The sequence below is a fragment of the Agelaius tricolor genome, unplaced genomic scaffold, assembly GCF_023055355.1.
Source record: "Agelaius tricolor isolate 1412-34295 unplaced genomic scaffold, bAgeTri1.0.p SCAF_5, whole genome shotgun sequence".
Classification (NCBI taxonomy): domain Eukaryota; kingdom Metazoa; phylum Chordata; class Aves; order Passeriformes; family Icteridae; genus Agelaius; species Agelaius tricolor.
The window spans coordinates 30731154-30758472 of NW_027269265.1; the positions used below are offsets into that span (position 1 = coordinate 30731154).

The 27319-nt window shown below is 44.1% G+C and overlaps 1 protein-coding gene and 3 long non-coding RNA genes across 12 annotated transcripts in view; 3 read left to right on the forward strand and 1 right to left on the reverse strand.

Annotated features, from left to right (window-relative positions):
* MEIS2 (Meis homeobox 2) overlaps positions 1 to 12448 on the reverse strand; it is a 174601-nt gene extending 162153 nt beyond the window's left edge. For 2 of the 9 annotated variants that reach the window (XM_071427008.1, XM_071427006.1), the window contains exons 1-7: positions 12295 to 12445; positions 10973 to 11260; positions 9736 to 9968; positions 7961 to 8102; positions 7396 to 7446; positions 6569 to 6619; positions 5515 to 5664 (exon numbers count right to left, since the gene is read on the reverse strand). In XM_071427008.1, the coding sequence (XP_071283109.1) occupies positions 5515 to 5664; positions 6569 to 6619; positions 7396 to 7446; positions 7961 to 8102; positions 9736 to 9968; positions 10973 to 10984 (639 nt within the window). In that variant the 5' untranslated portion in view covers positions 10985 to 11260; positions 12295 to 12445. Of the gene's footprint in view, positions 1 to 5514; positions 5665 to 6568; positions 6620 to 7395; positions 7447 to 7960; positions 8103 to 9735; positions 9969 to 10487; positions 10648 to 10972; positions 11261 to 12294 lie in introns of those variants that run through there. The other 7 variants (XM_071427013.1, XM_071427004.1, XM_071427011.1 and 4 more) reach the window with 7 other exon arrangements.
* LOC139590018 (uncharacterized) lies at positions 5662 to 8311 on the forward strand. Its single transcript, XR_011679201.1, has 2 exons — positions 5662 to 6002; positions 6822 to 8311. It is a non-coding gene; the product is annotated as an uncharacterized lncRNA (long non-coding RNA).
* Positions 9963 to 11902, forward strand: LOC139590017 (uncharacterized). Its single transcript, XR_011679200.1, has 2 exons — positions 9963 to 10431; positions 10875 to 11902. It is a non-coding gene; the product is annotated as an uncharacterized lncRNA (long non-coding RNA).
* LOC139590016 (uncharacterized) lies at positions 11952 to 19016 on the forward strand. Its single transcript, XR_011679199.1, has 2 exons — positions 11952 to 12051; positions 12763 to 19016. It is a non-coding gene; the product is annotated as an uncharacterized lncRNA (long non-coding RNA).
* Positions 19017 to 27319: the final 8303 nt, after the last annotated feature.

The window sequence follows — 27319 nt, forward strand, 5'->3', positions numbered from 1 at the left end:
TCATTAATCTTAAAAGAACAAACAAAACACAACTTGTTTTTATAAAAGAAATTACAATGGCTATAAAGCTTATTGTTTCTAAACATGGTTCGACTCAAAGGTCTGGTAAATAAATTTTACCAGTTTCTCAGGGTTTTTTTCCCCAGCTATACAGTTTCAGCTATTTTTCAGTTTTACAAAACTGAACTGAACTACTTGATACCGACGGCATTATCCTCCCCAAACACAATCCAAATCCTGCTCACCTTGTTCTTACAAGCAACACATATAACACATGTAGGAATGGCTGATATGACTGATACCCCAAAGATGTGTATCGAGGTACAGCCATATATGGAACTGTTGCAGACCACGCAGGACACGGAAATCCATCGCACGCATGCACACGGGTTCCCGTGAGCGTATCTGTGTCTGTGTGTGGTGTGTGTAAAGTCCAGGGTGGTATCTCAGACACCACGCCGAGTGCATTTAATAATAAACTTACTGTTTAAAGGAACTTTCAATAAGACAAAAAGACATGAAAAGCTCTAATTTGACATAATACGTATGTTTTCTAAAAAAGACTACTCCTGGTATCACTCAGGTTTATTTTCCAAAAGATGCATACTTAAGAGGATTACTTTTTTTTGTACTATAGTTACACAATTGAAACAAAAAATAACGCCCAGCAATCGATCAGATATTTTGTATATATGTACAAGTTTTAATTCTTGTCCCTTGATTTTGCATTTGAAGAAAGCATCAGGAGCAATTTTTGAGTCTTCTAGAACATGGCAGCTTTCTGAAAAGCTGCGTGTTTTGTATTTTCTAATTAAGATTGAAATCAGACATGTAATCCACCTGTCACCAAGGAACTGAGACTTGAAAAATCAGGGGGGTGTTGGGTTTTTTAATTGTCCTCCTATGTCATTCTGTGTGGCTACACTTCATCTAGACTGATAGACAACTCAAACCAAAAGGGATCACAGTTATCAAATAGATACTGAAAAACATTATTGGTTCAGTTTGAGAGAACAGAGTTTAAAGTTAAAACACTCAAATTTGAGACTTCAGCTGTTGACAGAAGTGCACCTTGGCCCAACAAAAAGCAGGAATGCACAACACTAACTACAGTCTTGGAAAATTCCTGATGTTCTTTGCCCCTTTAGAAGGCACTACAAAAAAAAAGAAAGAAAGGGCCTACAGCAATGTCCTAAGTCTTAAGGAACATTCTAAGTTTGCCTTATTATTGTTGCAGTTAGCTACTTAGTTTTCCTTCTGACACTACAGACAGAAAGGTCACCTTTGGGGTCTAATCTGGTGTTTCTCAAAACTCCCACTGAAGTCCACAAAAGTGTGGCATACCTGCAGACTTAGCATCAGGCCCCCAGTTGCTTCTTCATTACTCAGTGAAATCTTACCTGAAGATTTAATTATATTACTGGAACAGGTATGTACTACACTATTTTTATTTTTTCTAATCTGCAAAATGTCAGGAATTTGCACAGACCATTCTTTGAGGAGAAATATTAAAGAAATGTTAAATTGTCTGGATATCCAAAAGTACAAAATAAAGTATTTCCTCATGTGAGAGCTGAAAGTTTTAATATTCAGACTAATCTTTCTCTTCTACAGCTAAGATGTTGGATTTCTAATCTGTCAAGAGTCTTTTTTTATAAAAGACATGTACGTATATTTCTCTCTGTTTTAATGATATTTTAGGAATTATGATCTGTATGTTATTACCTCTGAGCTACAAAAACATATGAACAAATATCGAAAAGACTGTTCCCACAAAAGCCAGTGGAAGGACAGCCATAAATTTCTGTGGGAGAATTACTGGGCTTCAAAACAGGTTTGTACTAAAGGAAGAATTGTATCACACCAGGTGAGGCCAGCTACAAAAGAAGTGTAATTTAAGTAAAAAATCTTATAATATGTTCAAAAAAAGTTTAAAATCTCCAAATTTTATGAGCATCATGTTTTTCAAATTTGAATAGCTCGAAATATGAAAAAAAAGATCTGCAAACAATCTCATCAGACATGTTAGGCTGAATACAGAATTCAGGATAGTGCCTGGTATGTTTAGTTGAACAATAATAAATTGTCTGTGCTGGGAAACCGAACTTGAACTGCAGCTGCAAAGGCTTTTTTTTTTTCTCTTTTCTTATCTTTTTTCCCCCCTAACTAATCTGGTTCAGTCAGGGCATAGCTGTAATTACCTTCTTCCCATCTACAGCTAATACCTCAGAGCAATAAAAAAAAACGAGGGTGTTAAAAATTCAAACACTAATTATGGGCTGTTATATTTACTAAACACAGCAGAGTAATAACAAAAGTTTCAGCTCCTTGTGGCCAGCACTACTCTGTTTGATCTACCAAGTCCCTGGACCCTTTACACTAACTATATTACATAACAGTTAATAGCGCACTAAAATAAAATTTAATAAACACATTTATTACCAAACATGTACAGCACAACAACTTTCAGCTGTTTCCTTTTTTTCAGCACAGGTGTATCTCTGAAGAGTTCATTCCTTTGTTGTTTTTGGGTTTGGTTTCCAGTTAAGTTATATAAATAGCAGTGCAGTAGATTTTGAAAGGGGAAGCATGCAATATTTGAGTACCCCATTTAAAGTGTTATGGTAAATATTGGCTAATCCTGCAATTCTTTTGGTTACTTTCCTTCATGCCAGTTTTAAGGTCTAGAAAAACAATAAAGCTGAGAGTTGCCTTAGTTCCTAATTCAGCTCTGCCACTACTATCACCCCTCACATTCACATTAAACACACACAGGGTAGCTTTACACCACTTAATAACAATAGAGGGATATGGATTTTTGGGGTGTCAAACAGCTGTCACAAACTGTCACCTCCACAAGAGAAACCTTGGCACACAACAAATTAACCTACACTTCTTTTGGGCTATCATTATTCATAGCCAATCAGTTGAAATGCTCCTAGTATTTCATGTGCAAATAAAACCATGAGGGGAAGACCCGCAGATCAGAATAGTGGGCCAATACATAAAACAGAGGAAACAACATGCTGTCTCTGTCCTTCTGAAGTGGCTCATCATCACCCCTACACCAACTTTCACCAAATGAGATCTAGCCTAAGGCTATATATTAAATATGCATATCAAGGCAAATGAAAAAAAAATAAACCTGGAGAGCCAAATTGGACAAATTTGCATGCTTGAACTGCTACATTTTCAGGTAGATGCTCAGAAATGATAGCTCATTTTTTAATAGACTTGCATGTTTATATTAGCCATTTTTTTAAAGCTTTTCCTTTTCTGTGAATAAAGATGCATTTCTTTCTGCTGGAACATTGTACAGTGCAAATATAAAACACGGTAGTTTGACTAAGCTATAAAAAGGTGTTAAAGTTTTGTCAGGAAAACAAGCTAATATACAAAGAAAAAAAAAATCCAATAAGGAGACACATTTCCCAAAACGCATGAATAAAATGTAACTATGTGATACAACTCTTCATTTCCCAGTTGGTGTTCTGGTTGCACAAATTATTGCTTCCTTTCAAAACAAATAGCAGGGGGCTAAAGTAAAAATGTTATAGCTCAAATCTCCAGGAAGTAAAAGGCTTTAAATTATAATACCCAATGAAGTGGTAAACCCTAACGGGTGCAAGACAAATGGGTTGTCATATTTATTTGAGTTTGTTTTTGGGGCCACAAAAGCAAGAGGAGATTCTTCTTAAGGAAGATAATAGTTACCAAATTATCAAAATGCTAAACCCCTCCACTCCTGTCCTATCATTGTGTGTGAATTTAAATATTATAATGGAGCACTGCAAATTGGCTTGAGCATTTGCCATCTGCCAGAACCCTAAACAGGCTAGTTTATCTAATCTCTTCAATATAAACATAAGCATGCTCCATTTCTACACTTCCACTTGAAACACACTCTTGTAAAGAAACTGTACTGGAGAAACATGTATTTTTTTTTTTCTGTTTCTCTAAATTTTACACAGTGACTCACTATCTTTCAGGTTGCCACTCATTTCAATTTCTTTTCTAGTACTCTCCCAGAATACTTATGCCCACGAATTTAAGGTTGTAAAATGCCATGAAACAAATATTTTTGAAATTGTGTCATGCCTCATGGAGTTTATTACCTACGTCTGAGTTAGCTGATAAGCAGATAAACTTTAAGGAAGACCTACGTACTTTTTTTTCTCTCAAAATAATAGATTTAAAACAGAAACCAGCAGAAACCTTGTCATGCAATGTTTACTGAATACAAATGAGAAAATGAAAGCTAAGGCTTGGGTCCAAAAATATTTCCCATAACTAAGCCACGCCAGAAGGGGGACATTCAGAAGAATTTATTATTATTTTATTTCCCAATTCAGCTTCAGTCCAGGTCTAATGTAATTACCAAATACACACAAAAACAACATGTTTTCAAAGGAAACAAAAGCTCCTAGAAAGCTCATTCTCCCTGGGCTTCCAGCTACTCTTAACACACTGGGAAATAAAGGCAGGCGCCTGTGCAGAAAGCATGGTTAACTTCACACCGGGTGTTAAATTAATATTTCAACCGCTAAAATATTAGACTCTATCATTTAGATTATTAGTTCAATTGAATCTAAAACTGTATAAACCCCTTTGCCCCCCAGGGATGCGTTCCTATAAATAAAGTGGAATTCACACCCACCCTTTTTAACCAGAGCTATTCCTTTCCTTTTCTGCTGTACCAGCTGCAATCTTTCCCTCCACATCCCCAAGTCTCTCTGCATCTACATCTTTTGAAGGATCAGAGGAGCCACTCCAAAACTCAGAAAAAACAAAGGCACTCTCCTTTCATGCACACCAATGTTCAGTACTACACACATTACACTAATTCACCAACTCCTAAAGTGTTAAAATCAACTGCTAACCTACGGTTACTCAATCATCATTCTCTCCAACTTTCTGTAATACATTGTTAATAATTGCTTCATCAAGGTTACTGTCTTTTATTATGAAGATGCTTCAGGCGTTTGGCAATAAGTCCATATTCTGACAATAAGTTGCTATAAAGCAAAAGCATTGGAAACTCTAATGTGCTAACCCCTTTTTTTAATGTAGTGTAGTATTGCCAATAATTCTCATCACTTGTCATCTCTATGAGAGGGGAGGGGGAAGCAAATCAGCAAACTTTCTTCCTAACTTTCTTGTCTGTGTTTCCTTACATTGATGCATTGATTACAAAGTTGGCAAAGAACAGGAGAAAGCACTGATCCCCACATCAAACCAACAGTTTGCTAGCTCTCCAAGCCGCCCAGACTAGGAAACTTTACAAACCATTGCAAACTCGATGCTTTACAGATGAAAACTGAAGGAGTCTTTTGCATTTCTACAACTTTGCAAAGCGGAAGGGAAGGAAGTTTGAAGATGGGATTCAAGCTTGCAGGAGGTTAAGGTAGTAGCAAAACTAACAGACAACAGCAGCAAAGCAAGGAAATCCAGAAAAGGTCTTCTAAGCAGGTTAAAAACTTTAAAAAATGTCATAAAGAAAACAGAAGGACTTACATGATCGGCTAAATTTGTGGAAGATCCTGAGAGTTCTTCATGGTCTGATTTGGAGCTGCCATCCCTTTCATCAATAACGAGGTCTATTGGCATTTTTCCTTTCAAACAACTAATGTACCGATGGCAGAAATTATCACACAATTCATGAACCTGAAAAGAATAACAAGAATAATAGACTCAATAATGGCTAAATATCGTGTTTCGGCGCTTTTGGTTTTTTTTTTTTGGTAACAAGTTCAACCCTCTGATCTACTCCACAAGTAACTCTAAGTAACTCTAATTAAGGGGGACAATAGTTGAAGGCAAGGAAACAATAGAGAAATTGTTGCAGCACATATTATTCTCTTGAGACTTGCTGCAGCAACAAGTTAGAGAGAGAGATAGTGGGCTCGGACTTGAGTGCTGAAGAAAATCGGATTTAGTGATAACATCGGAACACTGGGAGCTGGACCCAGGTGGTATCTCCGGAGCATGCACAACCCAGACAGGTACAACTAGTCACTCGGGACGGGATCAGTTTAAACCGGGGCTAAAAAAAGGTCTAAATGGCCGGGAGCAGTAAAATGAAGCTACTTGCTGAGGTTGTGGGAAGAGCCATTCTTGTCCCAGGGCACAGCCCCTGCCCACGCCTGCAGGGGCCCCTGCCTCTTCCAAACATTTAGTCCTTGCTTGGGGTTAATGTGCCTGCCAGAGCCGGAGAGGAGAACGAATGGTTTCATTTCTGTTTGTTAAATATAATATTTCTGAGAGGGAAAAAGAGCTTCTACTGAGGAAAGGAGTAAGAAGGATTATAGGGGTTTAATATTTAATATTAGTAAATATTGAAATTACACACACACACACAAAAAGGGGAAAAAACGGTCTGGGCATGTCTGTCGGGTGTCACATGCTCTGATGGCACAGGTTACGGTGTCACAATGCATTACCCCTATCTTCTCTGGCCGTGTTTACAAGTCAGCCCAAACAGTCGGGAGGAAGGGAGCTGGGGGGGCAGAGGGCGAGGGGAGAGGGGGCAGGGAATGGCGTGCCCCCCGCCCACCTCCTTGGCTCTTACCTTTTCTAATTCCAAAAGATGAAACCTTAGTACTTGTATTGCTTGGATCATCTGCAAGAAAGTTTTGAGCAGGGGGTTACGTGGGAGACAGGAGCACGGGGGCTGGGCAGAGCCGCGAGCCCGAGTGGGAAAGGGGGAGAAGGGGATTGTCAGGGCGCGCGGTCATTATACAGGATTTTAGCTCATTGGTCACGCTTTAACAATTTTGATCAACTTTAACCTAAACACTTGATTTTTATCATATTTATTCCAGGAGCGGTGATTAGCGCTTTATTACCGCGATCTTGGAGAAAACCTCTTCCTCTCCTCGTTCCCCTCTCAGCACCCCGGCCCTCATCCCTGAGGGTTCGCAGAGAAGTCAAACACACGCTCCCACCCCCATCCCCGCCCGCAGGAGAAAGGGGGGTGAATGTGTGTTTGAATAGTTTGGCATCTTCTTTACAAGCGGATTTAGGCACTTTGAATATTGAAATCGTTCACATTAGCAAAAGAATTACATTAGAAATCTCCAGCTCTCTCCTCTTAAGCAGTTACTTCCTTCACTTTTAGCTTCCCGTGGCTTTCAAACTCAGCTTTGCAATGCATTGGGGCTTGAGACTTTGCTCTGACTGGCTCTAAGAATAAAGCTCTTTGAAGCCCCTTGACGGCAACTTGCCGACCGGCGGGCGCCCCGCTCCCACGCCGGCGCACCCGGTGCCCGGCCCGGCAGCCGCTGCCCGGCCGCGCCGCTCGGCCCGCTCCGGGGCGGAGGAGGGCGCCTGCCAGCAGCGGGCGGAGGGGTCGGGAAGGGCGAGAGGGAGTGCAGTGGGAGAGGGAGCAGGCCTTACCAAATTGTCCAACTCTGGATTTGACGAAAAAAGTGGCTTTTCGGCGCGGACCTGCAAGAAGAAGGAAAAGCGGCGTGAACTACAGCTGCTGTCCTTACTCCCGTAACCGGATCGCCCGAAAGGGGAAAGTGCCTTTGACAAAACCGGCCGGTACCAAAATCCGGCTGAACGCTCCGGGTCACCGAGCTGCGGAGAGAAGCCCGCTCCGCTCCTGCCGGTCCGGCACTGAGCCGACCGCCGCTCCCACAGGAGCCTTCTCCTGCGGGTCCCTTGCCTGCTTCCCCTCCCGCTCCCTCTGCCTCCAAAACTCGGCCACAGCTCCCTTTCCCTATCACCAGGGCAGGAGGGCAAGGCCCGGCAGTCCCAGCCCGGCCGCGTGGAGGGGCTGCCGGCAGGGGGGGAGGTCAGGGCCGGCCGGGCCACCAGGGCGCACCCCCGCCCGCCGGAGAGGGGCGCGGGGGGAAAGGGGGGCTGCCCCTGCCAGCGCCCGGCCGTGCGGGGCGAGGCGCTGAGGGGGCGGCGGGAGCGCTGGTGAGGGTCGGGGGCGGGGGGAGAGGTGCCGGACCTGTTTAGCGAAGACGGCGATGTCCTCGTTGAAGGAGTCGGAGGAGCAGACGTCCCCGCCGGCCACGCCGGGCTCCCGGGGCGTGCAGGTCGCCAGCTCGCACTTCTCAAAGACCAGAGCTAAGAGGGGGAACAACGGGTGCCTACCGGGCGGTGGCACACAAAGAGAGGGGAGGGGGTGGGGGAGAGGGGGAAAGAAGAGCTGTAATCAACAAGTATTTTTTTTCTTTAATGCACGGACATACGGACACGGACACACGGACACAGCCACACTCTTCAGTCTCGCACTAATGCCCCGGGCAGAGCAGTGGAGAACCAGGCTTTGAAATAAAAATACTGGTTTTGGTGGTGAGCTGGCTGTTGTTGCTTTGTTTGGTTGGTTTTTTTTTTTTTTTTTTAATTTTGAAATTGCAATGCCCGAGCCACATTCCCCGTGCAGTCCTCACCGACGAGGACAAAAGTGACCTCTCTAAACGCACAAGGCACCGAACGTGCTCAGCAGCAGCTCAGCTGAGAATGTTACACTTTTGCCACAGCTTAAAATACCGCAAAACCTGGAAGATCCTATCCCTACCCTCCAGCTATGACCTAAAACGAGAGTACAGCTAGGCAAACTGCAAACTACTTAATACGTAATTTTATTTTTCAAGGGGCCTGCTAACAAAAATGTGGTGAAGTTTCCTGGCTTAGGAAGCACACCCAAGTAAAATACCATCTGTCCAGATAAGTGAGCTGGGGAGGGGGTGGAGGAAGGGAGCACTTCGCGAAATATTTTCCCATAGTTGGTGTAGTCAGAAAAAAAAAAATTATCTGCGTGCTAAGTAGTAAGCATGCATTTGTTTCTTTTCCCCTTTGGTGTCTGATCAAGACCCCACACTCTGTCATAGATGTTACTAGCTCTCCTTTTAGGTTCAGTTAGTATTTTTTCCAAAGGGCACTGAAGGGAATCGGTGTCATTCCCTCCAAGCAAAGCCCTGGTGCAGGCTTGAGAAACCCTTGGGTATGGGTTTCTTTTTCCCCTCTTTCTTTCTTTCTTTCTAAAATAGAAAATTTAGCTCATTGCCCCCAATGTATTTATGTCTTCTGTCACTGGGAAGAGCTGTTTGCAAGAAGTGAATCCCTTTTATTCTTACTACCTTCCGCGATGTGAATAGCTCTTTATTTACAAAGTTGGAAGAGTGGTATTATGGCACAGAGAACACCAGAACAACACTTCTCCAACTAAAATCCAGAGCAATAAGAGTCTCTAACTCCTAAGTGGGGCCTTTCCAAGAAATTTAAAAAACCCCCAGGCGTAAGAAAAGAACTCCCCCCCAAAAAACCACAAAAGAGGAAAAAACCGAATAAATAAAAAAAGAAAAATGGAAGGACAAGGCAACACCACCTCTCTGCAACCCAGCCTCTGTCCCCAAGAGGTCTGTTTTCCAGCACCCATTTCCCGTGGGTGCTGGCACCTCAGCCGAGCCAGGCTGGGATCGCCCTCGTCCCGAAATCGCCCTTGTCCCGAGATCGCGGGCCACGGCAGTGCCACCGCGCGGGTCTCCCTCCCGAGCGGGCTGCCGGGGGCTGCCCTGCCGCCGTCTTCTCTCCGGACTCTCCGGGCTCCCCCCGCCCCACTCCGCTCCGGGGCCCGGCTGGCCGCTGCCGCCGCGGCCCCGCGGGAGCTCCCGCTGCCCGCCCCGCTCCCGCTCCCGCTCCCGCTCCTGCCCCGGCCGCTCCGCGGGCATCCGCGCTGCGGGGCCGGGCCCTGGCGCCGGGCGGCCCGGCGGCACCTACCCGTAGATCGCATCCTTGTCCCGTTTCAGGGCGTCGTTGACAGCGGAGCCCATGCTGGCCGGCATGACATTGGGGTGCGGGGCGTGGGCGCCGTAGTGCTGTCCGGCGTGGAGCGGCGGCCCATGGTTGAGGTGGTGCACCGGGGGGATCGGCCGGGGGGCGTGGGGGTCCCCGTACATGGACGCCGGCACCCCTACTCCGTCCATCCCGCCGTAGTGGGGCAGCTCATCGTACTGTCAAAAAGCGGGCCGGAAGAGAAGAAAGAAAAAGAAAGAGGAGAAGAGAGGGGGGAATAAAAAAACAAACAAACAACAACAACAAAAGTCAGAAGAGAGTAAAGCACCCGGACAGACACAAACAGAGCAAAACAAAACAAGAACAGCCACAACAGAGAGAGAAATGCTCAAAATGAAATCAACTGGGACCGGGAGCAGGGTCTGGAGGGGCTGAAGGAAGAGTGGGGGTGCGAGAAGAGGTAAAAGGAGAAAGTGTGTTTGCCTGTCTGAGTGTGCGGGGGAAGATGGTCCTCTTCAGCACAGGCAGGAGAAGCCCTAACAAGGAAACAGGGATGAAAAGGAAGGAAACGGAGGAGAGAAACTAGAGTTACTCTGCATTAGAAAAGAAGAAAAAAAAATAAACAAGCAGAATCAAAACCAACTAAATAAATAAATCAACACTAGAAAGGAGAGAGGAAAGGTAAGGTGTATCGGGAGGAGGGAGGTAGATAAAGGGGGAAATAATCTGAAAGTTACCAGAAACATTATTTAGTGGCAATTCCCCTTGTCCTTGTCACAGCCAGAGACACAAAAAAAAAAAAAAAAAAAAAAAAAAAAAAAAAAAAAAAGCAGCTATATGTGTATACATATATATACATTCGTATATACACAGACACACATATGTATTTCTTAGCCTTTGCTATGCAGCAGCAGTAGCGGCGGCGGCAGCAGCAGCAGCAGCAGCAAGCTTTCCCCTGTGAAACCCGTGCTACTGAGCAGGCAGAGAGCAGGGAATTCGCGCTGCTGGGGAAAAAGCTAGAGAGGAAAAAAGCGTGGAACAATTGCAGAGAGACACACACAGAGAGACACTCATGCACACACACAAAAAGCCAGCGAATAATTTTTGCTGCTATTTTTTAATAGTGGCCGCCATCATCATCAGCAACAGAGGAGAGCAAATCGGACAGGCCCCTCTTAAGAGAGGATTTATATATAGGTAAGTGTTGGAGATTTAAACCTACCCTTTGCGCCATCAGTCTGCGCTCCAATAAACTCCTGGATGTGTCGTATATTTAATATCCCAGTCCAGCAAAGAAAGTGATTTAGAGTGAAGAAGATTCCTTTTTTTTTGCAACCCACTTATAGACTTCTCCTATCCTCCAATATGGGTAAATAATAGTAATAACAACAACAATAACAACAACAATATATAAAAAACAGTCAAGAACCACGATGAGTTTCTGTTTTCTTCTTTTTTTCTGTCTCTTTCTCTTTCCTTTTTCTGTCTCTCTTTTTCTTTTTTTCTTTCTCTACGCAAAAAAAAAAAAAAAAAAAAAAAAAAAAAAAAAAAAATTGTCAAGCCCCCAAACTGAAGGTTACGATCGGCCCGTCAGCAACCCACATGTAACCAAACTGTCGTGTCTCATGGCTTTTTGCCACTCCAGCTGTCAATCAAAGCCAGGGAATGTCAAGGTAGTGAATGAATGATGGTTGATGATGATGAAGAAGAGAGGAGGAATCTTTTTAACCCCGGTTTCTTCTTCCAGTAACTCCGTGCTCGGGTTTTGCCTTTTAGGATCGCTTATAGGGTTGTTGGTTTTGGTTTTGTTTTGTTTTTTTCAAAGTACTTGTGAAGGGGGGTGGGGAAAGATGCGAAGAAAAATTGAATAGTTTGCAAAGCCCGGACTTCCCCCTCTCTCCTTTTTTTTTTTTTTTTTCCTCCCGGCAGGTATTTTGTCTCCCTCTCTCCCTCACTCCCTGGGATGAGTGAGTGTCAGTAAGTGTTGGCAGGTTGGCTGCCGGCTGCCTTATAGAAGAGGCTCAGTTTTGCGGCGCTGATCGGCGGGAGAATGAAGTGACGGAACCCGGAAGTAGTGGTGGCCATAGCCAGTCCTGCAGCGCGGCGGCGGCGGCGGCGGGGAGCGGCGGCGGGGAGCGGCGGCGGCGGGGAGCGGCGGGGCGCGGCGGCGGGCGCGGGCGCGGGGCGGCGGGGCGCCCCAGCCGGCGGAGCGCCGGGGATGCGCAGCGCGGCGGCGGGGCGGCCGCGGCGCCGCGCGGGGGGAGCCGCGCAGCAGCCCCTGCCCCGAGCGAAGCACGGCGTGTAGGAAGGAGCGAGCGAGCGAGCGTGCGAGCGAGAGGGAGGGAGGGAGGGAGCGAGGGAGGGAGGAGGGAGGGAGGGAGCGAGGGAGGGAGCGAGGGAGGGAGGCAGGGGAGGAAGGACAGGGAGAGTGCGTGTGTGCGAGAGGGGGGAGAGGCAGGGGAAACTGCAGAGAGCGAGAAGAAAAGTGCGGTAGAAGCCCGGCCCCGGGTCGGTTTGCGCTAGATTATTTGAGCAACCAAATACCTTCCGATTACCCGCGGCGTGGGGCGTCTGGCGGCGCGCGGGGCCGCTGGCTCGGGTCGGCGGCTCCGGCCGCTGCCGCGCGCGGTGCGCGAGCCCCGGGCACCGGGAGCTACAGCGCGCGGGGGGGGCGCGCGGAGCCGGTGCGGCCCCGGGCGCGGGGAGGCTGCTCCGGGCCCGCGCGCCCGGCCCCGCCGGCGCGCCGCAACGCCGGCCGCGCCGCTGCCCCCGGAGCGCTCATTGTGCTCCGCTAAAAATTAATGAATTTTCCGGGGCATGGAGAGAGCGCCTCGTGCAAACCGCGTTGGGCACCGCTCTTCATTAAGTGATCGCTGCTATCAAACACGCTCTGGATGTCTTGAAGGGGAGGGGGGGGCGGGGAGAGGCGGAGGGAAGAGGGGGAAATCCCTTTTAGTTTTGCGATTAGGCTGCCAGGCTTTGTAAAGGGCTTAAAAACAAAGTCTTGCTCAGTCTTTTGTAGGAGAGATCCAGATGTTATGTAGATTTCTGTTTGCGTGTTCGTTTTGAGCGGATCCGGCGGCGAGCGCAGTATTTACGTGTGTGTGTTGCTGGACTTTACCGTTTATCGACGTTGCGCTTGTGGAATGTATGCTGGAGTATTAGCTCGGTAATACCTTCTAATGGTAGTGCTAATTACAGTGGGGTTATTTAGCAAATTAAGTGAGATGATGCATCCCCCCCCCCCCACCGCTGAGTACCGAATGAACTTTTCCGAACACACAGGCACACACACACACGCGCGCGCGCGCGTTAATTTTGGTGCGTTTCTCTCGCCCAATCACTTCGCTGAAGCTACACCATGCCTTACCTCAGAGCAGTCAATTACCAAAGCTACCCGGGATCATCAATCATGGGGGATGCTTGAAGTTTAGGGGAGGAGCGATGGTCAAACTATCGATTGCTGCAGTTTTGTCCTCCCCAACCCCCCACCCTCGTTCACGGTCCCCTGCACATAAAATCTAAAACAGACTATCCCGTTAATAGTGGAATTTATCAATGATTATGTACCCGTTTGTGAATGTGGCCTCGTACATAGATGGCTTTTGAAAATACACGGCAGAAAATATATTATTCCGTTAGAGTTTGGTTTGCTTTGCTTTTCGTGGTGATGACGATGCTTTTCAGAGTTTGTTTTTTTTTTTTTTTTAACTTTAAGAAAATGACTCAAGGGGTAGTTATAGATATTTGGCCTGATTTTAATAGGCGAAGGGAATGAGCTCCAGAGGTCAATAAACCCCTCCAAAATGATGAATGATTGAGTACCTGTGATGATGATAGTGATTACCGGAGCAATTAAACAGTTTGATTAAATGAGCCATCATAACAATGATGTCTGCGGGAAATCAGCCCTCACGTATAAAGAAAGATAGTGTGGAGAGCTGACAAACGCCAGTGGGCATTCCTGCATGTTCCGCTAGCGCCAAGCCCTGCAGAGCAGGGCTGTATTTACAAATATGAAGGGAATACGGAGAAAAGTCCGTCTCCTACTTATAGCCAGAGTTGCATCCTGCTTAAAACCCGCCAGAAGCCGGAGAGCAGACACGGGGTTTTCTTTTTCCTAGAGGATCTCCTCCAAGATTAAAGCTAGTCCTAAGAGCAACCGAATTGCTGTGACTGACTTTCACGGGACTGTAAAGAGAGGTGAGTAGAAGAGCCCTTAGTATGTAGATCTCTTTCAAGCAGTGGTTAAGTCAATTCATTTCACAGGGAAAAAGCCAGTCTTCTTGTGCAGTATTTTATACTCTGTCGTATAAATCGGTAACGTAATTCAAGATATTCATGGTAATGAATGCTTGGCTAATCCTTTGGGTGCGCGGAGACCTACAGAGCAGTAGGTTATGCAAATCCTTTCCTACTTTTACAGCTGTAGTTTTCTAGCAGATTTTTTTTTAAGAGATCTAGTCATCGGTGAATGCTATTTGGGTTTTTTTCCCCTTCTTTCTTCCCCCTCCCTTCCCCCCCCCCCCCCCCCCCCCCGCCCCGTGCCCCAAAGATGCCAGATTTCTCAACTTGCATGGAATCATTTGCTTGTGATGCAGCCAGCTTAGAAGACGTGGTTCAAATATTTGTAGCTTCCAAGCTTGTTTTTTAACCGTGGCAGTGCAAACCCAGAGCCTTGTCTCTTGAGATACACAAATGTGCCTCTTTTGAAATAGTTTCAGTATCACCAAAGAAGAGGTCTTTCCTTATAAACTGTCTGTGCAAAAGTAATCTGGCTACATTTAAGGCTCCATGCATTTTTTTAGACCTCAGGCTGTAAGAGAAGTTCATCAATTTTCTTCTCAAAAAAAGTTAAATTACTTGGCTCCCACAGAAGAAATTATTTTATTGCTTAGAATATAATTTTATACCACTTTTTTTTTTTTTGCTAACTCTATTTTTCACAGAAGTCTCTGTAGATCTCAGCTGCCCTGACTAAGAAATTCTGAGAAAACAGACTAAAAGCAAAGCTGAAAAAAAGCAGCCAAAGACTTGTGCAGTGTTCAGTGCTGCTCCTTTCAATTGTTTAATTTTTTTCCCCCTCCTAAACTAATTAACCCCCTGCATTGTCTTGCCCTGCTGTGCATGTTTGTAATCTGGGACAGGGACCAACTTTTAAAAATTATTTTAACTTGATAGAAAGTGAAATTTCATATAGTAAATGAAGATCTTTCATGTTCCTCCTATGTCTTTTTTTTTTTTTTTTGCACGTGAAAAGAGCGAAGCCTTTTTCCTCATCACTATCCCAGTGGATTAAAGCACACAGAGAAGGTGGTTTATAAAGCGCTACAGTTTAGCCATTAAAAAGGGATCTCAATTTAGCGCCCTTAAGTGAATGTACTCATGTATTAACAAAGATGCTGTTGGGAACTCGGAGGAAAATGGGATACGGGCATGCAGAGGGTGAGGGCTTTCACATACGGAGGTGATTTTTTTATTTAAACCCCCCCCCCCCAACTAGTGACATTTCTTTTTTAAAAAAAAAAAAAGTAATTCGGGAAAATTAAAATGGCTAATTTCCATTTCTCCTGCATCACTTTCAGAGCGAGGGCTGTTTTCAGGAAAAGTGTGGGATAGATACGAGTCGGGGTGGTGCCTGGGGTTTTTTCTTTTTTTTTCTTTTCTTTTCTTTTTTTTTTTTTTTTTTTTTTTTGATAGATCGGCTCAAAAGTCCAAAGAGAAATGAGGTGTCCGGTATGGAAGTGCATCTCAGTCAACCGCCAGCTCCTTTTGCCGAGGCTGGAAATGGTTTTAACAGGCGGTAAAATTTCATCTTGTGGTGTCAAATTGGGGTCAGTTTGGGGTTAGCGCTCTCAGTGTCCGAGCAGGAGCTGTCCAGCTGTGTGGGGATTCATTAAGGGCAAAAGATCCGTTTCAAGAAAAACAATACAAAGACAATCAGAGGGCTAAAGATCCTCTTCAAATCGCATTTTACAAGTGCACCAGAACAAATATGGATGCTGAAACCTATTCCCTTCAAACTCCCAAATCGGCTTCTTAGCCCTCGGAGGGAGCGAGAGAGAAAATCCTCTAAAAGTTAAGAAGAGTCTGTTTTCAATCAGCCTTCCCGAAGTGTGGCATCTTAGTCCTTTGCTGGCTTTGAGACATGCCTCTCTTGCTTGCTCGTTACATCTCGCCCTCCCTCCCTCTCTCTCTCTCTTTTTCCACAGCCTTGCAAAAGCGGATGGCACAACAGGTAATATTTCAGATTTCAAGAATAAATCCCACCGGAGACCTTAAACCGCTGTTTTGCACGCGCGTGTGCTCCTATCACAAGATTTAATGCAAATAGAAAATTTTTAGGGGGAAACAAGCCATGCTTGCACGAAATCCTATTGTACCCTGTAGGAAATTTTGAGCTCTCCTTGTAGGTGATCCTCCGGTCCGATGGGTAATTTAGGCTAGATTTACTTTCCGGTTCTTAGCACTTGTGGAAAGCACCTATTGCTAATCTGGTTTATTAAATTCGCATGGTTTAAATCCTCTTAACGTCCCTACATCTGTTAGGACAATTGACGCCTTGCTACAGGGACAAATAACTTGAACCTTAATCTTGTTTGTAACTTTATTCAATGTTTGTTTGTTTGTGTGCTGAGTTCAAGTATTTTGGAGGATGCCATTGTGTTCGGTAACACGTAGACTGCATTTGAAAGCAAAACTCCTCTTAGACGGGTCAAGGATATCATGGAACACAGCGAAAAATTTAGCATATTCGAACTGGCTTTTTATCTCGAACTATCATTCTAGGCAATGTGTCATAATAAATGAAGAAAGCAATCTGCCTGATAAAATATGGACGCGGGACACCACCGTGACACCGTAGTGAAATTCACGTGAATTTTACTTTTTGTTTTGCTTGCGAGACGAAGTGTGGACTTTAAATAGTACTTTTTTCTTTTTATAATCAGGATTGTGCCACAGTTAAATTCCTACCCCCAAACCCGCTCTTTACCACACTCTCCTTTGCCCTTACGGTTGTTTTTTACAACTTCAGTCACTTTTTATTCGTCTCAGCACTCTTTGATTCGCCTCCGACTTCCCGCAGCTGCAAGACTTTCGAGGTCCCATCTCGGGTGCCCCTGTGAAATCATGCACGTTTTAGCTTCTGCAGATCACTGGGTTCATTTAGCTCCTCACCCTGATCCCCCGGGCTGCCAGCGGTGTACTTCGCTTTTCAGTAACGTATTTGTCGAAAATCTTTCTTGTCCTGAAAGTCAATGGTAGCCCATCACGGTGAACTTTTCTTGACCTCGACTGTGGTATGACTGAGATCTTTGGGAGCTGGATTAGGAGGAGGTTCATTTACTTACCTGTTACTTCGCTTTTTACTCCTTGTCCCACCCCTCCGCCTTTTTTTTTTTTCTTTTTTTTTTTTTTTTTAGGGGGAAAACCCCGACCCCGCAGGAGCCAGGGCCGATCCGGGCTGGCGCTGCCGTGCGGAGCGCGGTGTGCCCCGCTGCCCGGGGCCGAGCGCGGCGCTGCCCCGGCGGCGCTGCCATCCATCAGCGGCCCTCTAGCGCTATCTGGCGGGGCTCCAGCCCGAGCCGCCGGGGCCGGGCACGGGGCTCGCTCCCGCCGCGGAGCTCAGCGGCTCCCGCGGGAGGCTGGCGAGGCCCAGTCCCGGGTTCCATCCCTGGAGGGCCAAACCCGCCGTGGGAAGGGGCAGAGAGATGAACCCCTTCGCGTTTGTGCGGCTTATGTCACGCGGGTGGGTGCGAAGCGCTAAAGTTAGGGAAGAGATGGGATTTTTAAAAATTTTTTAAAAAATTATGTTATTTAGGCTGCAATGTTTGTAAAAGTGGGATGTTTGTAAAAGTGGAGACCGTAAACAGTAGACGTGTATTTCTACCAGAAAGGAAAAAAAAAAGAAAGGAAAAAAGAAAACAACCACAAACCTGTCAGGGTTTCCCACTAATACTGTTTGCACTGGGTAGTCAAAAATCTAGTTTGCAATTGTTCGAAGAATCCTGAAGTATGAAAAAAATTTAATCTTTCCATTATAACATGGTAACCAAAAGGACAGTTAGGGCAAAGTAAATGGCTTTAGGGTGATATCAGAGAATCCGCAAAGGCTTCAAACTCTGCTCAGAGCTCTGCTCTAGCTCACTCAAAATATCCCCTTTTGTTCTCCAGCTGCCTATAAAACTCCAGAAGAGGAGCGCTCTCATTTTTACACTGGAGTTCTCGGTCCAGAGAGAACAATATACTGCTACCTCTTTTGAAATGATCCGGAGACTCTCACAACACACAGGCAATCAGTCGAAGCACGAATTTCCTTTTTTTTTTTTTTTTCAAGACCTGCTCGGGCCATTGTTTGAAGTGGGATTCAGTGCAGAGCCCAAAGAGAAAAGGAAAAAAAAATCCTGAGAGCCCGGTTTAGTATTGCACAGAGAGAGAGCTGACAAAATATTATAGCGTGTTTCCTAGAAGTACATGGTGAGAGCCGGCGGTGTGTTCCCGAAAAGAGGTTGCTTTTTATTCCCACCACCACCCCCCTCAAGATTGTGATCGTCTTTGTATGTCTTTCTTTTGATCCCACAAAGAGAATGCAATACACATATATGTGTTTGCTCTCCATACAAGAAATGCCATACAATGGAATATGTGGCCGGTTAGTCCTCATAATGCTTAGTTTTGCTATAATTAATTGAAAACAGTTATTAGGTCGTCATTGGCAATAGCGTAAATAATTGCAGCAGATTTTTACTTAAAATTGACCGGTCATAGAGTGATAGATCGATTCGAGGTATAAAAATGATGTATCAAAACATCAATGTCGATTATTTGAAATATTGTAGTCGAATCTTTTTATTGCTTCATCGGTTAAGTGTCTGAAAGTGCTGTGTTCCAACATATATTTATGTTGTCAATACTGTCAAAACTGTCAGTTTTATTACAGTGGATTTGTAATACATTTCGGATTTGCTCATTTACATAAAATGTCCACCTCAGATACCCCTCCTTTTCTCCATCTCTGGAAATCTGTGTCAGTTTAATGAAAGGATTCAAGACTCATACCTGAAGAGGGGAAAAAAAAAAAAAAAGGAGAAAAAGGAAAGGAGAAAAAAAAAGAAAAAAAAAAAAAAGGAGGTGTTGCTCCATTATGTCCAATTTTAACATCCGTTTGGAAAGCTTGGGCTATTTCTGACTCGCCAAAAGAGGGAATTCCTCCCCCGTTCCCCCTCCCTCCCCCAGCCCCGCTTATTTCCCTAGTAGAATTTAAACACTTTCCTACTCTCACACCTAGATTAAACCCTCCAGGAGAATTGGGAAATTGTACAGGGTTACAGCGATGAGCCAAAGCACACCTGTGAATGCCACAACCTTCCCAAAGAGAGCAACAACCCCCCGAACCACGCACACACGCGCAGGGGTTTGAATCCTGCTAGAAAGAAGGAGACAAAAGGAGCAATAAATACAAAAGGAGCAATAAATGTGTGATCCTTTCCTAACGGTTTGGAGCCCAAAGGAAAAAAACAAACTGTAAGCAGTGTTGGGCATTTGATGCCCCCTGCCCCTATTTTATCAGGGTCTGATCGATGTGATTATTCCCTTTAACTGCAAGCAGTGATTTTTTATTAGCATGATCTCAGGCAACTCTCTAATTTTCTCCAAGAGCCCAGCTGAGGGATAGAGAAACTCAGGAATAAATAAATAAGTCCATTTGCACAATAAACTCTTCGATACAACAATGAAATGAAATTAGGCAAGTAACTTTACTTCCCACCCCTTTCCGAGGATGAGTGTGTTTAAAGGTGTTGGTGAGATGGACCTGAGGGGTATGTGGGTTGGTTTCTTTCCCCTTCCCCCTTCCCGCAAACCATCCCCCCCCCACCTTCCCCCCGGGATATCTGTGTTTAAGTAGATGCTGAAGAGATTTCTGAGTTCACGGGAAAGAAGGAAGGTTAGTTAAGGGAATGGCAGCGCGCCTGGCAGGTATTTTAATGACTGTCCCTTCCTTTGAACACTTTCAATTTCTCTGCTTCTTGTACAGAATATGTTTCCCAAACCAAGTATGATTTCTGTTGTAACTCTCGTGTGTGATTGTGATCCCTTCTGAGGTAAATTGAGAAGTACGCTGCGCAAAAGGAGGAAATCGCCCCTGGGGTGCTTTGTTTACTTTGGTTTGTAAAATCCTGCTAGGAGATGGTTTCCTCAGTGTGTGGCAAGTGTTTCTTCAAGAAATTCATCAGCCCTTCTACAATTACTTCGAGCTCCGAGGGAAGAAAGCTGCCATCACTTTCTCACATCCCAAGGTGTTGCATGGGGGAGAGAAGAAAAGGCTGGAGCATTTAATTATAATGGGGAGGGGGGGGTGGGGAGAGCGGAGGCTGCAGAAAGCCGTCCCAAGCCTGTACCTGGAAAAGAAAAACCTGCGAGGGTGTACTTGGAAAGCGTGTGCCATTTAGACATGGGGAAAAGTACCCCGTCTTGTGCAGTAATTAGTCTGAACAATAAACATAATTGGAACAAAATCAGTTGGAAGTTTCTGCGTTTTTAATTACGTTTCATTTTGTGGTAAGCCGTAAAATTATGAATGCCTCTCAATTAAACACTATCCACTTGTAAAGCATTTAACAACAATTATTCCTTAATCAGTTGGAATGTTAGCCACAAATGACGCTGTTAAACATCAAAGGGACGCCTTAGACGTTACCTTTTAGTCATAAGTAAGAGGATTAATTTCTATAATTAGAGGGGATAAATATGTGCATAAATAAATCTAATTTTTTTACAAGTTTTTTACATCCTGTCTGGGAGAGGCGAGGATCTTTGACATTGCTCGCACTCCCAGCTTTCCCTGGTCGGAGGGGACCCGGGAGCAGCGAGGTGAGAAGAGCCCTGCGGGGAGCCCCGACCCTGCGCGCCGCTCCTCGGGCGCCGGCCCCGGCCCCGTCCCCCGCGGCCGCACCAGGGCTGGGGCTGGGGCTGGGGCTGGCCTGGGGTTCGCGCCCACCTCGGACAAGGGGCTTCGGGGCAATTTACTTCCCTACTCGGCTTTTATTTACCTGGGGTTTTTTGGGATTTTTTTTACGGCACCTGTGGTCTACCTGGCGGTTCATTTCCCTCGGGGACAATTTGCTGTCCCCAAACGAAGCTCGAGATTTGAGTCGAATACCGCAAATAAAATTAGCATGACCTTGATTACACCCCGTATGAATATCTCATTTACCTAATGACTTTATGTCACGTACGCAGAGGGTCAATTTCCTTTTAACCTTTCCCATTGCTGCAGTAAGCATTCTTTTATAATCAATGGCTGTTTGAATAATCAATTCGCATTTTATGATCCCTGACAAACTCAATATACGTGTGCCTGTTTTCAGCAAAGCAGCCGGCCCCGCTCCGCGCCGCTTTCACGTCCGAAGAGTTCGCGGCGGGGTTTCCCGGCTCCCCGGGGAGCCGCCCGGGCCGCTGCGGGCTGCGCGGGGCTCCGCGGGCGCGGCGCTGCTCCGGGCCCGCTCCGCGCCGCGCCCGCCCCGCGCAGCCCCCGCCGCCGCCCCGGGAAGACGCGGCCCGGCACAAAGGCGGCGGCCAGCATCCCCCGCACCGCCTTGGCGCAGGCAATTCCGCGCGTTTTCCCGCTAGCTCAACCCGAAATGTGCGGCCTTCCCGCCTTCTGCCTCGTTCTCCTTCTTAGGAATGTGCACAGCAAAGAGCCCGTCTCCCGGGACAGTTCCCCCTTTTTTTGTCTTTGCTGGGACCACCAGCTGTGGGGGGACGGTTTCCCCGCTCTGCAGCCAAGGGCAGGCGGCCGCCCTGCAGCCCGACCTCCTTGGCCACTGCTGAGAGGAGCCAGGTGTCCTCGGCCACGTCGGCACCTGTGAAACCTCGAATGAGTCCTTGCCTCAGCCTCACTGTACCGCTGACGTTCGGAAGCCTCACTCACTCCACCAGCCCTCTTTTATTGCCTCTCAGGCACCTCCAAACCCTGCGCAGGGAAAGTTGTCCCAGAAGCCAACCTGCAAGCACAACTAAAGTGCAGAAGTGTATGCGGAGAGGAGGGGGTTGGGGCAAGCTGAACTTTGCAAATGTTTTTTCTATAAGTAGCTCACGTTTGCTGTGATCTATGGTGTGAGTTGGGAACTGAGACTTATTGCAACCCCGTTCCCTCTATTGGATAATTAATGCTGATTCATAGCAGGTTCTACCTAGGAAAGTGTGTTTCGTTTTTCTCTGCAGGGTCCATGGTTCTTTGGTATGTTGTTATTCCCTGAAAGGTAATTGCACTTGATATTCTCTCGGGGAAGGCTCATTAGCCAAGGGCAGGGTGGCGTTGCCAATCTCAGTCTCTTTCAACAATTCAATGCTAACATTTGCCCCAGAGGTTCAGTACAACACTCCCAGCTCACAAAACAGTTCTTGGGTACAACATTTCTCTTAAAAAGCCTTAGGTATATATATATATTTTCCACCCAAGCAGGAAGAACTTTAGTTTAGGGGGTTTTAGATTAACCCTTCATTGTAAGTGGTCAAAGATACACAAGAAGATTAGACATGTTGCCTTGGATTGCAGGACTTTGCCCTTCCTTTTATAAATAACCGGGGCACAACCCTGGATGAAACAGTAGAAAAGGTCCAACATCTCACACTCCTCTGTATTCAGTCCCTTGCGCTCTCTTAACATTTACAAAATGCATGTCGGAAACACTTTTCCACTGCCCACCATTACAGACCTATATTCGACTTCTTTCTCACCCATGTCTGCTGTCATCTCTAGCTCCTTTCATCTCTCCTGCTAAATTAATTACCTCACTAATGGAAGGCAATGAAACTCAGGTATAAGGTAAGTTAGGGAATATAGAGTCGTTAATACATACAATTTTATGAAGCTGAATCCTCCACGATTGTTCTAATTTTATTTTTTTTCCTCTGTTGCTCATAATTTTGAAAATCTTCTTCTTCCATTTGAGATTTGTCAGTCTGAGCAGGATGATTCACAGTAACACTGCAGAGAAGATCCCATTCTCACAGAAGAAAATGGTCCCCACAGGAGAATAAAGAGAAAACAGAAGGACAACATCTAGACTTAACAAGTTCTCAGACATCACTGTGTGTTCCATGTTAGAATAAAAGGATCTAGGAATTTTTATTTATGGTGAATTAGATGGGATATTCTCCTTGGTAATGGTGTTAAAGGACAGAGACTACTCTGAATTCCAAATATTAGGCTCTGTTCCTAAAATGTATATCTACCTTACTGTGTTTACATACTTCTACTCACCATGATTTTCCTATCACCATTAGGAAAAGAGCAAAACTCATCTATGCTGAATCACCACTGACTTTAATGTCAGTATATTAGAAAGGAAATTGTCCTACACTGTGACAATACAGCAAACAGCTCTAAAAGACAAGACACATGTCACCAGTTTTAATCCTCACTGACCAGAAGGGCAGCTGGTCATTCCATACACCTCACCTATTAAGGGGACCACAAGTTCATAGAAAAACACTGCAGTGCTGAGAATCTCTGTCAATATTTTCCATGCTGACAGTCTTCAGTGTGAAGCCTAAACCTGTCCCAAAGTCCCATTGACTGAAGGAGAACATGGATGGAGGATACAAGACAGGATTCTGCAAAGTAGTTCTGCAGGAAGCCAAATCTGCAGGTGTGAAGTACTCAACTTGCCAGCTCACAATGATAGGAAATGTGGACAGTCCAGTTCCACCCTTCCAGTAAACCCTCAGTACAAGAAAACATCAGTCCTTTAATTCATACTTTGGTGATTCACAGTCAGGGCTTCTGTTTGACACTTTAAGTATCTTTCATGTCATGGTGGCACATTCTGCTTTTTCAAAAGCATTTTTCAAGATGAACTGGCTTTTCAGTGATGAAACATGATCAAGTTAATGTACTAATAGATTTCATTTTTAAAGTACATGCTAAATTTAAAACTTGTCTCATGCATTTATAAACCATCACTAATAGTTCTATTGATCAATGATATAAATAGCTCCACCAGAAGCTCTTCTTTGATGTAGACAAACATAAACAGCATTGAAAAAATAGCACACAAGTGATTGTTCTGTATTCTTACCTTTAGGCTATATTATGATCACAATAAGACATATCTAGGCATGTGTCATACTGGATAATACTATTTCTTCAGTGTTTCAGGGCACACAGCTACCTTGGACTTCACAACAGCTGAGACTTGTCATTTAAAAGCATGGCAGAAAAAAACCAAAACTCTACTGATATGTAATTATTAACCCATATGTTGAGTTTATTTAAGAATTGCTTCACATTAAATACTCAGATCCTTTTATTTCTATTATTCACGTGCCAAGCTAAAAATAAACATTTGAAATATTTTTCTCTTTTATGGAAGAGATGATGAAACTATTCATTTGAAATGAACCCTTGGACAAATGCAGCTATATTTTCTGGGCTCAGATCTCTTATTCCCAGTTGAAAACCTCACATCATATGAAGGATTTTTGCTTCATTTTACTTCAAAACGTTGACCAAGTAAAGCTTAGGCAAACAGTTTTCAGTAATTCACAATATATTCATTTGGGCTTTTAATTTCATTACTCTTGATGTGTTACTGATCACCTATCACACTTGCTCTATTTCCCAAAAGGTTGTTTGAAATTATTTAGGAGACTAAATGAATAAAAAAGTGCCCAAGAAATAGTCCTGTCTGTGTTTGCATACTTTAGTTATGTGCAAGTATTAATTGACAGCCGGATCCTGCTTCCTTTCCACTAGAAGCAGGATTTGGCCCACAAAGGAAATGCATTCATCTAATATTTGTTCAGAGAAAAATCCTGCTTGCTCTAATGTTCACATATATGGTCACAAACATGATCAAAACAGGAGCCATCTGAACCCCCTACAGCTGCTTTGCAACTAGGGTTGCAGCATGAACCCAGGAACAACCACTTTTGCCACTGTAGGTTGACTTCAGCTTTCAAACATTATGGAAAATCCCTTGACTTTCTTCCCTCTTGGTTAAACTTCATATCACTTTCCCTGGCAAATGGCTTTTGATAATTAAGATCATATTTTTTGATTAATAAGCAAATTTCTTTTTGTTGTTTTTTTCCAGACTTGATTCATTGAAGAAAATCTAGCAAAATTCTTAGAATTTGAGAGAGTCACTGCTCTCATGACACAATCCTCCATAAATGGGAAAAAACCCCTACAATACCTCGGCCCAGCTCTCCTCAGGCACCTAACAGCTTAACAGACTTTTTTTAGATATACAAGCATGAAAATAATGGGATTTGTTTACCCACTGTGCTGCAATCAGTATACTTGTTAGGTGGAGTTTTTCCTGGGAAGGAGCATACTATTGTACCATATTCTTAAGTTGGGGATTTATTCTACTGGATTTACCACAAAAAATAAGTAAAATGAATTTTTTTTCCTCTGATAAAAAAGTGTTTTAAGTCAGAGGAACAACTTAATTTTCACTTGGATTTGGAGATACCAATTGTCCTAGAATTTGAAATACTAGGATGAGACAGTTAATCCTGGTATTTCTTTCCAAATAAAATACTAAATAATGCCATTGCAATTTCAATGAAACATGCTAAATTGTCTTGATGTGAACACACAGACAAAGAAAAAACAGTCAAAATAACACATAGACCTCTTTCTCTTCACTTAAGCTGGAGAAACTCTAGGGAAGTTAATAGAGTTGCAGTGATATAAGACTGTAGTAAGGTGAGAATTACACAACTTGTGTTTAACTTGATGCTATTACTTTAAAAACAGAGTTTACTTCACTAAATAACCTGAAAATAAACACAAAACAAAGGGCAAATGAGACAAATTATAAGTAAGCATGCATGCAAAAAAGGTAAGTGCAAATTAGATTTGAATATTCATGAGTCACAAATCATTGACAGTTTGAAATAATGCAAAGCAGCTTTATAAATGAGGTTAAGGCAAGGGACATCAAAGAAAGGCATTGCTAAATCAATAGCAATTTGATTGTACATATACTTGTAAATTGTGGTTACAGTTTTTGTGACATAGGAGAAAAATACTGCACATGTAGTGAGAAAGGGACACATAAATATTCTTTTTGAATGTGCTATTTTTTTGCAATTCAGCATTTACTTGGAGGCCTGGTGTGTATAAAGTGACCAGATATCATTTCTTAATTTTTTTTTTCCCCAGGAGAATTATAGTTTCCCTTGAGTATCCAATCTCCTGTGTTGTGTTGCTTAGTATGACAAAAATTCAGTTGTCAACAATACTGCAAAATAGAATAATTACTCACTTCATTTGGCTTCAGTAGAAGGATCACCTGCTAATGAAAATCCTGTCATAAAATCATAGTCAGTGGAGATTATCTACTTCTTTCAGAGAATTTAGCTCTCAAAAGTGGGAATCAGATAAGCTGCAAGTCTCACAGCAAATTGCTGGAGCACAGGGGTTTAAAAGAATGATCACTTGAAGGATGGCCAGCCTGACTGTTTATCTCAGAGCTTCTTAATTTTTCTGTCTGTAAGTATCAATAAAGTATTGGGTCTCCTGTCTTATTTGTGAGCTCTGTGGATATTTGAAATTGAATGGTTTCAAATGTTGATAAGAATACAGAACCAAAAGGCAAAACTGCCAGAAGTAATCTGCCCATTTAAAATTTCTCCAGGGTGCTTCTTTTTCCTAAGGGTTTATATTTTGATTGCTTAACACTCACTCTAATATAGTAACTGATTCCCTTTCTTCAATGACTTTTACATCCCATGTGCCAGCCTTACTCTCTGGCATGACAGATGAAGCTCCGCCGGGTCAGGTGAAGCTAAATATATACATTTACCAATACTGACAGGGAAATCAAGAAGGGATATCCATTTGGAAATGGCATAGGCTACTCTGGTTCTATAAGAAGCAGCACATGACTTCTTGCAGTGCTGCCTTTAAAACCATCCACTCACTTGAATGAAGCTGGCAATTAACTCTTGTCAAAACACTGTAAAAGGAAAAAAACAGATGTCGAATAACTTAGGAAAGGGATAACCTTATGTCCTGCCCAATCCCCTACATGAGCTTGTCAGAAGATAATGTATCTCTCATGCCATCACAATATCAAAAGATACCTGTATGTGCCATGCTTGAATTCAGAGAGCTTTCTGCAATACATTCTTTACATCTGTGTATATCTCAGCATGAATAAACAATAGATAAGTTAGAAAGGGTAACTCAGGAATGTAAAAGACTCAATTGCTTTTTCAGGAACATTTCCTTCAACTTTCCCAATCTGTGCAGAGACAAATTAATCTCCTCTTAGCAAAAGTGAAAGGGAAAGTTACCTCTTGGTCTTAGCAGAGATCTTGAAATCAAGTCCTAGATTTCCTTCTGGCTCCGTCACTGTGACTGGCCATGTTTATCAGAGGTGAATTATATGTATCCCTCCATGCCTACAAAAGAAAGCTCACAATAAATTTCTTTGTGGTTCTGTGACATGGAATTAGTAAGAGAATATGAGATCCTCTGATGGGAGGTACCAGTATATGTCCAATACATTAACTTTGCAATCCCTGTTCAAAGCTCTGTTTTTACATT